A 9,922-nucleotide genomic window follows, 5' to 3' on the forward strand; every position below is an offset into this window, starting at 1 on the left:
GGGTCAAGTCCCATCAGGATCTCTCGTACACAGCGACCCGGAAGGAAATCGTGCTCATAAGTCAGCCTGGGGTGACCCCCTGCTCATGGGTGTGCAGAGCAATGCACAAACTACATGTTCAAACCCACCCAGGGCTTTGCCCAGCTCCCCTGCAGAGCACTGCCGGGCCGACCACCGAGCCTGGAGGGCTCTGACCTGGGGGAGCAGCTGTCAAGGTTCAGGAGCTTCCACTGTGCTGCAGCGGAGCCCACCCTCCCCTGCCCCGAGGTGCTGGCTCAGTTCCCCAAGGTTGGCGAGAGTGGAATCCCCCTCGAGCCGCCCAGTGGAATCTGTTGGCTGCCTCAATCCAGTGGACAAACAGGGAGGGGCCCTTCACTCCAGAAAAGAAACAGAGCCCCAGAGGGAGGAAGTGCTGAGTGCTGAGTCGTGCGCAGGTGCAGGCAGGTGCAGTCGTGCCTCTGTGGGAAGGGCAGGAGGATGGAGTCGCTCACGGCTGTGGAGGAAGTGGGGGAGGAGGTGCCGTTCAGTCGTAGAGCCACACACAAGGGTGACCTGTTCAGAAACTAAAGAGCACAGCCGAGGACTCTTCTCCATTGTAATTCTGATGTAAAAGGAGCCCTCCCAGTTGCATGCTGGCACGCAAAGGTACGAAGTTAGACCTTTGCCTCATACCGTGTTTATAGGTTTTCTTTTTTTTTCCAGTACTGGGAATCAAACTCAGGACCTTGTGCTTGCCAGGCAGGCGAGGTGCCACTGAGCTACATCCCTGGCCCGTGCTTATGAATTAATTCAGAGTGGGTCAGAGGAAGGCTTAACATAAGTCCAAAAAAATAAAAAATTTTAAAATAAGTATAAGTCATCATGACCCTGGATTAGGTGATGGCTTCTTAGATATGAGGCCAAATGCGTATGTGAAGTGAAATACAGGTAATTTGGACTTCATCACAATTTAAAAGTTTTGTACCTTAAAAGACATCATTAAGGAAAAGACAAACCACAGACTAGGAAAACTTTTTTCTTTGGTACCAGGGATCAAACTCAGGACCTTGCACTTGTGTGCGCTTGCGAGGCAGGCGGCAGAACCGCTGAGCCAAATCCCCGGCCCTAGGAAAACATTTTTGCAAACTGTGTATCTGATAAAGGATGCCGTGTGTGGGAGTGTGTGTGTCTGTGTGTGTCTGTATATAAAGTCTGATGACTCAGTAATAAGGAAACTAACAACTAGAAGGTTACCCGAGCCGAGGTTTCCCCAGTGAAGACACAGGAGGGTTGCTACGCATACAGAAAGAGGCCCAGGGAGACGTCACACCCCTTCGGGCAACCTGGCTTTGAGGGCCGCTGGGAGCACCCCGAGTGACAGAAGGGAGCTGAGTGGCGAGGCCGTGTGCCCCAGTTAAGTGTCCAGCCCCAGGGGCTCCCCCGAGGCAGCGGGCAGCACTGTGGTCTGCAGCCCAGGCCGGAGGCTCACAGCACGGCCATCCCTGAAAAGGGAACCAAAGGGTAAATGCAGAGTGGCCATCATGCAGTGGGTCTAACTCAGCCAGACTGGGGAGTTGGCGCCAACACACTTGGTGGCGTGGAAGAAACCAGACAGTGGCCACGTGGTACACGATTTCGGGTATGGTTACTGGAAATGCCCAGAGATACCCGGGCTAGGTCACCAGGGTGGCCACGGGAGGTGAGTGGGCATCGAGCCCCTGAGATGGCTGAAAGCAGCAGGGCAGGAGACTCCCCGAGCGCGCGACGTGAAACCCACTGACCTGTCCCCGTGAGAGCCGCGTGTCCAGCACGTCGTGCTCCTGTGACGCTGTTAAACGTGGGCGCATCTCGGTCTGTGAAGGGTTTGCCTCCCGTGAGAGGGATGGCGTGCTGACTGGCCAGGAGTGTGGCCTTGGGGCAGCCACTCCACCTCCTATGAAACAGGCCTGTGAGCGTCACACCAGCCTGGAGGACAGTGAGCAGCAGCCTGCAGAGCAGTGGGCACCGGAGCCAGGCCTCCGGGCAAGCCCCACCCGGGACTCCGGTGGCCAGGTGGCCGCTGACTGGGCTGACAGGTGGCAGCGAAAAGCACGCAGAAGTCTTAAAGGGTGAGGCCGGTTCCCAGATGGGGCCGGTAAAGTCCGAGTTAAAAGAAAATAACTTTAACAGCCCTGACCTAGATTCAGCCCGAGGCTCCCTGCAGAGCCAGCTGTGCCTGACTCAGGGCCGTCTTCCCAGCAGCGGCTGGGCCGTGTTCCCCGCAGGGCTGTGCCCGCCGTCCTGCCTGTCCCCCTAACTCGCTGTCCCATCTCCCTTCTTCTCTTGCAGCCTGAGTGCCACCAGGGATGGGAAGGCCTTCCGGATCTTTGCAGTCAGACAGTGAACGCTCAGCACCGGGGACGAGGGATGTCTTCAGCAGGGACTTGGGGTTTTGATTTTCCTTTTTGTCATTGTGGGGAGCAGGGTGGGGAAGCGGAGGGTCAGGGAACTTCCTTGGAATGGTGTCAGCATCGTGTCCCTTGTCGCTCTGTGGCAAGGTGACATCTCAGGCTTCACCTGAGCGGCAGCATTTAGCATCTGTCAGACAACTGGCACCAGACCTGCCGGGCCTGGGTGTCCTTGCAGGGCCCCTCTCCTTCAGGGACCTGCCCCGTCCCTTGGAGGGGACAGCCCCAAGATGGCCCTCGCCCCGTGTTCTCTCGGGAGTGGAGGGGCAGATCCCACCCTCGAAAGAACACAGCATGTGGAAGTCGCCATTGCCAGGTGTTGGGGCCGGGTGGGTTTCGGGAACAGAGAGAGAGTAGTTATTTAAAAATGGAAAGCCACAGTCCATCCCTGCTGGTGGAGAAGAGGGCTCCACGTTTGCTGGTCAGACACTTGGCTGGAGGAGCGGCTGGGCCCCCGGCAATGTCCACCCATCCCGGCCAGGCCCGCTTGGCAGGGCAGCCATGGAGGCTGTGTACTCAGCAGTGCTGGTGCAGACTTTAGCAGCAACCCCAAGGTGCATCCTGTCTCTGTCACTCCCTGCGTCCTATGGCCTGTTTCCCTCTGTGATCCTTGGTCTCATTGAGGACTGATGCATCTGGGTCCCTTCCGTCCCCCCAGCGTCGCTGCATGGCCAGGGCCCTGTTTACAGCGCGCTCTGGCTCCCCCCACCCCCGGGGTCTGGGGGTCCCAAGAAGGCATCGGAGCACAGCCGAGAGGATGGCGCCGGGCAGCTCCCCTCCCAGGCGAGGCCGACCTAGTTTTCCTCTATGAGTGGATGGATCCCTGCTTATTCCACTTAGGAAAGCGCGTCTGGTACAGCAGCAGCAGCAGCACAAGGGCAGCGCTGGAAAGGTTTCTTTTCCTGTCTCCGTGACCCAGCTCCTGACAGACCTTCCTGGGTCTCACTCTGGCCTCCGTCACTCAGTCTTCAGGAGCCAGGGCGGAGGTGCAGCAAAACGCAACTCCCTTTGGAAATCGCCTCCCCGCAGAAAGTGAAATTCCAGGCTGCGGCCTGAGCTGCACCATCTGCTGAATGCCAGCTTCAGGCTGATGTCACTGTCATCAGAATGCGTCACGGGGAAGGACTGCAGCAGGAAACCAAGCAGGTTCAGCTGGCGCCTTTCTCTCTTGTTCAGTGGCCCTCATCAGTGCAGACCCTGATGGTCAATCGCTTTTTAACCATCAACCCTCCTTGGGGTTTTGCAGGCGAGCTGCTGGCCTGCCTGAGCTCAGTGTGCAGTTCAGGACCCCGATGTCGGGGCAAAACGATTTGGTTCCCGCTCAGGCGGGCAGCTCTTTAGCACCGGACATCGGGAGGTTCTGCATGGAGGGGTTGTGTGGCCGGACCCCGGCTTTGCCCCGGCGTCTGTGCCCCCGCCAGGAGCCCTGTTGAGTCCAGCAGGGTCCAATGCTTGGTTCCAGAGCGCCCACCCCAGGCAAACCGGAAGTTCCAGCATGGCCGGCCATCACTTTAGAGGCCCCAGGTCTTCGGTGTCTCCTTAGCTGCCTTCTGCCTGGGAGGCTGGAGACAAAGCCAGGGCCAGAGCTGGAGGCCTTTTCCATCCTTATAACATTTGGAGCCGGAACCACTGTTCTCCGGAAGTGAAGTAAGAGCGTGAATGGTGAATGTCTGTGGCCAGGGCCACCTCCGATTCTGGGCTCTCACAGGGTCCCTCCTGTCCCCTCCCCAGGGAGGTCCTGGTTGGCTTCAGGTTTTGCCATTGTGCTGGGAAGGGGTTTGGATTCCTCAGTTACCTGTAGGCTCAGTCGGCCCGCAGTATATGTGTGTGCTTTTTTCTATGAAAAATGATGTATTTTACTACTTCTGTACAAAAGTTTATTATAAATGTTTTTTGTGCTTTGCAAGAACAGGGCCATGTGGGTTGTTGCTATGGTTCAATAAAACTGGTGTGATTCCTCAGTGGTCTCTAAGGGTCTTTTATGGGCAGTTGGGCAGCCTGTGAGCTAGGCACCAGGCTGTGGGGGTGTGCTCTCTCTTCTCCTGCAGGCTGTGTGCCTGGGGCCCGCCCCGGGGAGAGCAGGCGGTGACAGCCCGGCAGGCACAGGCCGCAGTCTGGGCCGGGGCCTGGCCTCCACGCTGTCACAAGAGCTCGCAGCGGGGTGGCACTGTGTCCACACTGCCTCTGCTCTGGCTGCCCCATGCGCTTCCTGATTGTGCGGCTCCATCCTGGAGGCTGAGGGCCCAAGCTGGAGCTGGGCTGGGGCTGCTGTCCTCGGAGGCTTCGCTCCTCAGTTTGCAGATGCCGCCTTTGCTTGCGTCCTCCCCGGCCTCTCCTATGTGTACACACTGGCCTCTCCCTCCTTCGATTTGCAGCCCTGGGTACTGAACCGACAAGGCTCTGCTGCTGAGCTACATCCCCAGACCTACCTGTTTAGAATTTTCTTTTGGAGACAGGGTCTTGCTAAGTTGCCCAGGCTGTCCTTGAACTTGTGGTCCTCCTGCCTCAGCCTCCTGAGTAGCTGAGATTATAGGTGTGTGCCACGGTGTCAAGGGTCCAGTGGCAGTGAATTAAGGTACCATCTTGTGGCCCATGTGGCCTTGATTGCCGCATCCCTGAATGTGGGACAGGTCGAGGGCTGGGTGGAGAACACCCCAGTGTCTGTCAGGAGAGAAACCATCCCCAGGCTCAGCCAGGTGCTGCTTTTAGGTCCACTTCACATGGTTGGGCCACGACCATTCCTAGGGCTCTCACAGCAGCGGCTCAGCAAACAGAGCAGAGTTGGGAGGGTCCAGACTCGAAACAAACGCTGGCCGCAGGAGGAGCAGTGGGCCAGCCTGGCTATCTCAGAACAAACTGAACCAAACCAAACCTTACCTCTTAGGCCCTTAAAAAACGAACTTGGTGGTGAAGCCACAGTTTGGAAACTTCACAGCATTTCTCTTACCTTTCGTGGTGTCCAAGAGAACTGGGCATGGCCTTCCCAGGGAACAGGGGACAGCCCAGAAGTCTTCCCGGCTTCCCTGGCCCCTGGCCTGGCTCTGGAGGGCTCGAGGCTGCTGGGGAGCCCACCCTGCAGCCCCACCTCAGCCCTGCTCTGAAGAAGGGTGCCATGGGCGAGGAGGAGAGGATTCACTGTGCCAGCTACCTGCCCTGGTACGAGCCAGGCACCAAGTGCATACATGAAGGCTCCATAGGAAGAGCGCACTTCTGCCATGCCCGCTGCTTCTCAGCCACTTCAGTTCTGTGTGTCACACGTGTGGCTGCACGTGACAGGCTGGCAGAGGGGCACAGGTGGGGCCGGGTGTGTGTACTCAGGTCCCCCCTCCCTCTGCCACGCCTCGCTGGGTAGTAGCCCTTGTCCTGGGCTAGGGTGGAGCTGCCAGGGAGGTGCAGGCCAGCAGCAGCCCCTACAGTTCCCCGTACGGTGTGGTTCAAAGCTAGAATTTCCTCCTTATTCTCATTTTCTGGCTGAGATTCCCCAGCTTTTCGTTCATCTGAAAGACACTTCCTTTCTGCCTCTGTATTGATGTGTCAGCAGCTTCCTATATGCTGGTCACCCTTTCCCTGCACCATTGCTCAGCAAGCTTTCTCTTGAAGGACCCAGCTTACAAATATGTCAGGTCCAGTGCACGGAGTTCCCTCGGTACCTCGCAGCCTGGGCGCTGCAGCAGGACAGCAGCCACGGCAATGAGACCCGGGCATCTGTCACAAGAGTGACAGGAGACCTCGCAGAGGCAGGAGGCTGGCCTGTGGACCGAGGTGTGGCAGCCTCTCTCTCTTCTTCCAGGACGGGGGACTGAAGCCAGGGCCTTCACACTGAACTAAGCCCCCAGCCTGCTTTTTAGTCTGTTTTAGTTTTGAGACAGGATTGCTAGGTTGCCCAGGCTGGGCTCAAACTTGTAGTCCTCCTGCCTCTGCCTCTGCCTCTGTCTCCCAAGTGCTGGGATTCCAGGTATGTGCCACCGAACCCAGTTGAATTTCTTAACAGACTTTTTGCTTTTCATTTTGGCATCATTGCAGACCTGCAGAAAAGGTGAGAAAGAACCCCACACCCTTCCACAGCCCTCCCCACATGTGCGGTCCTCTGCTTTCCCTGGGTCCTTCCAAATCATTGACGAGCTCCATGTGGCCAAGCGGCGCTTCTGTCCCTAGATGCTGCATGCGGTGGGACTCACTGGGACCGAGGATGTGCTCCCTATGGCGGCACAGTGCTCCATCCTGGGAGCCTCCGAGGAGCCCAGTGTCCAGTCCATGCAGCACCTGGATGTCACTGGCTGTTCCCATGGCCTTTATGATCATCTCACGCCTGACCACATGCAGTCTCCTCGCCTCCTCAGTGTCCTTGAATCTGAAACCAGGTTGTCTTGGCCCTGTGTGGCACTGGCGTTTTCAGCTGATTGCTGCCCACTGGTTTGCACCTCCAGTTGCATCTGTCAGATGTCTCTTCACGACGACAGCCAGCCCAGGGCAGCCACAGTAGGGATGGTGTGTCCTTCTCGTGTGTCCGATCGGGAGGCCCAGTGGGTGTCGGTTCTGCCTGCTGGGTCAGGAGTCCCAGATGTTCCCCTCCCCCTGGGAGCCCCTGCTTCTTCTGTCCCTGTCCTGTGGCAGCCCTGTCCCCTGTCCCGACAGCCCTCCCCTGCTGGCTTCAGGCCCTGTGGCATCTTGCTGATACAGTGTCTCAGACAGTTGCCAAGCGGTGGCATTTCTGGTCCTCGCACTTTTGAGTTCGTCCTTCAGCCTGGCGCTGCAGGACGCATGATGAACCCTTCCCGTTCATCCACCTGCAACACGTGTGTGCCAGCTTGGGCAGACAGCTACTCCACCCCACCCTCCCGGCGCAGGGCCTCGGTGCTTCACTGTGCTCCTTACTCAGAGCGCAAATCCCCCAGCTCTGAACAGCGGCGGCTGGTCTAGCTGCTGTCAGCAGCTCCTGATGCCCGGGCTTCCTGGCACTGGCTGTTTCTGGCACAGTGAGAGCCCCTAGTCCGCCTTTCCCAGTCCTGGAACACACTGTGCCCCCCAGGAGCCCGGTCCCTTGGTGGGCGAGATCCCCCGATACCCAGATGGTGCTCCCTGGTGGGACGAGTGAGTGGAGGATGCCTGTGCCTCCACACAGCGGATGGACACGGACGGGAGAGCTCAGCCCTCACTCTGCCCACACTGGGGGGCGGGGAGCAGAGGCCGGGAACAGGGAGTCCATGTCTGACGCCGCTTCCTCTTGCAGCCCAGGACCGCTGTGTGGCTTTGTGTGTGCTCCGTGCCTTTCAGCTGGGAGGCCCTGGTGCCAGGAGTGAAGCCCCAGGGCTTCTCCCATGGGAGAGGGGGCTGCAAGGGCCTGCAGAATCCTAGGGCTGCAAGGTGGGGTGCCAGTTGGGGGGCAGGGCAGAGCACGGCGGAGGCCCCCACAAGCAGCAGTGCCCAGGAGTGGTGACAGCCAAGGTGCCAGTGCCCCTAAAGAGAGACCTGGGGATCTGGAGGCCTCTTCACAGGGCACGGGTCTGGGCGGAGGCACGGTCCTGTCAGCCGCAGCCAGCACTGCAGCACTGCAGACGCAGCAGTGACCTCTCAGCTCCTCCTCCCCTCGGTCTTCCGGGGCCCCTCCTGGCTCCTTCCTTAGGCAGGGGACAGGTGTGCAACATCACAGGCTGCACCCAGCCCACTAACTCCCAACCCTGGACACAGGAGCAGAGAGGAATCCGAGGCTGGTGGCCAAGGCCGTGCGGAACAGAGGCAGCCCGGCCCAGCCGCTCCCCTTCCCGGCCAAGAACCACGCGGGTCACTGCTGCACAGGCCCAGGTCGCGGGCAGCTCAGACTTGGGGGTGTGGGACTTGGGGACCCTCGCTCCTGTCCCCCTCCACATCCCCAGGGGCTGCCTGGCCGGCCGCCCTCTCCCCCAGGGCGTGCGGAAGTGGGCTTTTGCCCTCTTCTTACTCTGGGTTTGTGTGGCATCCCCTGGAGCCTGGGGCTCCTGTGAATTTGAATTCAACACTGCATTTTCTCCCAGAGAATCCTGCCCACCCAGCCACGGCTGCTGCGGAGATGGCCTGCGGCTGGGGAAAGGAGTGCTCCCCATCTTGTTTCTTTCGACTCTGAGACGGGAGGCTGCGTGGAGAAGGCCTCTGTGAAGCAACTCCTCTGTAAAGGCGTCTGTTTGCTGGGAAGGCCGAGGCAGTACTGGGGTCTCATTAAGTTGCCCAGGCTGGGCTCAAACTTCATCCTCCTGCCTCAGCCTCCCAGAGTGCCTGGGTGACAGGCAGGTGCCACCATGCCCGGTGTAGCTGAGACTCCTTTAAGACTTGAGCCCGAGAGATAGAAAGGCCTGGATGTCCCCTGAGCCCCGGAAGAGAAGTCACGGCACAGGGCAGAGCCTCAGCGCCAGCCACCTGGCGGGGGAACAGTGGGCAGCGGTGGGCAGCAGTGGGGACACAGCAGTGCTGGCCAAGCAGGAACAGTGGCAGCAGCCCAGCCAGTGGGTCCCCGGGACCTCAGCACACCGGGGAGTCGGTCCAGTCTGCCTGGGGTGGGCAGGGTGGGCGTGGCCCTGCGCCTGGAGCCCCGCAGGCCCTGGGCCGTGTGGCAGGGCCGGCTGTGGCAGTCCAATTGCTACAGGGCTGAGAGCACAACCAGTGGTTTGGAGCCAGGAGGCCAGTGTAGCCCGGGACCTGTGCTTCCAGCAAGTTCCCCGGCCACTGCCCCGTCCGTGTCCCAGGCCCTTAGTGGCAGTGTGGCTCACACCAGTGTCTGCACATTGCATATTCACTCAACAGACACAGGACCGTGCCACCCCGCTCTGCGCCCTAAGCACCAGATCAGCTGCCCCGTGGAGCTCTCAGCTGCCCTGGGCCCCAAGCCACCCCTGTCCGCACTTCCCCTCTCTCCAAGCCGCTTACATAAGTGTTCCCTGAGGCCCGGAAACTTCCAGGTGGCCCGAGGCCTGCCTGCCAGATGCTCTGAGCCCTGAGTCCTGGCCAGGCTGGGCTCCAGGGAAGGCTCCTTGCTCCTCTTCCAGCTGCGAGTGACCCAGCATCCTTGGGCTTGCTCCTTGTGTATTGATTTATTTATTATTATTATTATTTTTTGGTACTGGGGATCGAACTCGGGTCCTTGCGCTTGAGCAGCAGGTGGCGAAACCACTGAGCTAAATCCCCAGCCCATATTTATTATTTACTTTTTACATTTTTATTAGTCCATGTTCACAGGACATGACCACATTCCTCAGGGGAGTGAGGGCATGTACACGACCCATCTTGATTCTTTTTACGCCCCTTTCCTCTCCCCCGCTCCACCTCTTGGTCCTCTTCCCATTTGCAAAAGATCCCCTCTCTGTTTCCTATCATCTTCTTTTATTTTGATCTTTGATTTATCTATACTTTGAGTTTCTCATATAAGAGAAGCCATGAAATATTTAAGCTTGTGCATCTGATTTATTTCTCTTAACACTGTGTCCTCAAGATGCACCCATTTTCCTGCAGATGACACAAGCTTGTCC

At 58.7% G+C, this 9,922-nt stretch overlaps 1 protein-coding gene across 2 annotated transcripts in view; it reads left to right on the forward strand.

The window, feature by feature from the left end:
* Crispld2 (cysteine rich secretory protein LCCL domain containing 2) overlaps positions 1-4,387 on the forward strand; it is a 42,957-nt gene extending 38,570 nt beyond the window's left edge. For both annotated transcript variants that reach the window (XM_004842726.3, XM_021256614.2), the window contains exon 15: positions 2,308-4,387. In XM_004842726.3, the coding sequence (XP_004842783.1) occupies positions 2,308-2,362 (55 nt within the window). In that variant the 3' untranslated portion in view covers positions 2,363-4,387. The remainder of the gene's footprint in view (positions 1-2,307) is intronic.
* Positions 4,388-9,922: the final 5,535 nt, after the last annotated feature.

This window comes from Heterocephalus glaber, unplaced genomic scaffold (genome assembly GCF_053883595.1).
Source record: "Heterocephalus glaber isolate CG9 unplaced genomic scaffold, H.glaber_assembly_v1.0 deba00000071, whole genome shotgun sequence".
Classification (NCBI taxonomy): Eukaryota; Metazoa; Chordata; class Mammalia; order Rodentia; family Bathyergidae; genus Heterocephalus; species Heterocephalus glaber.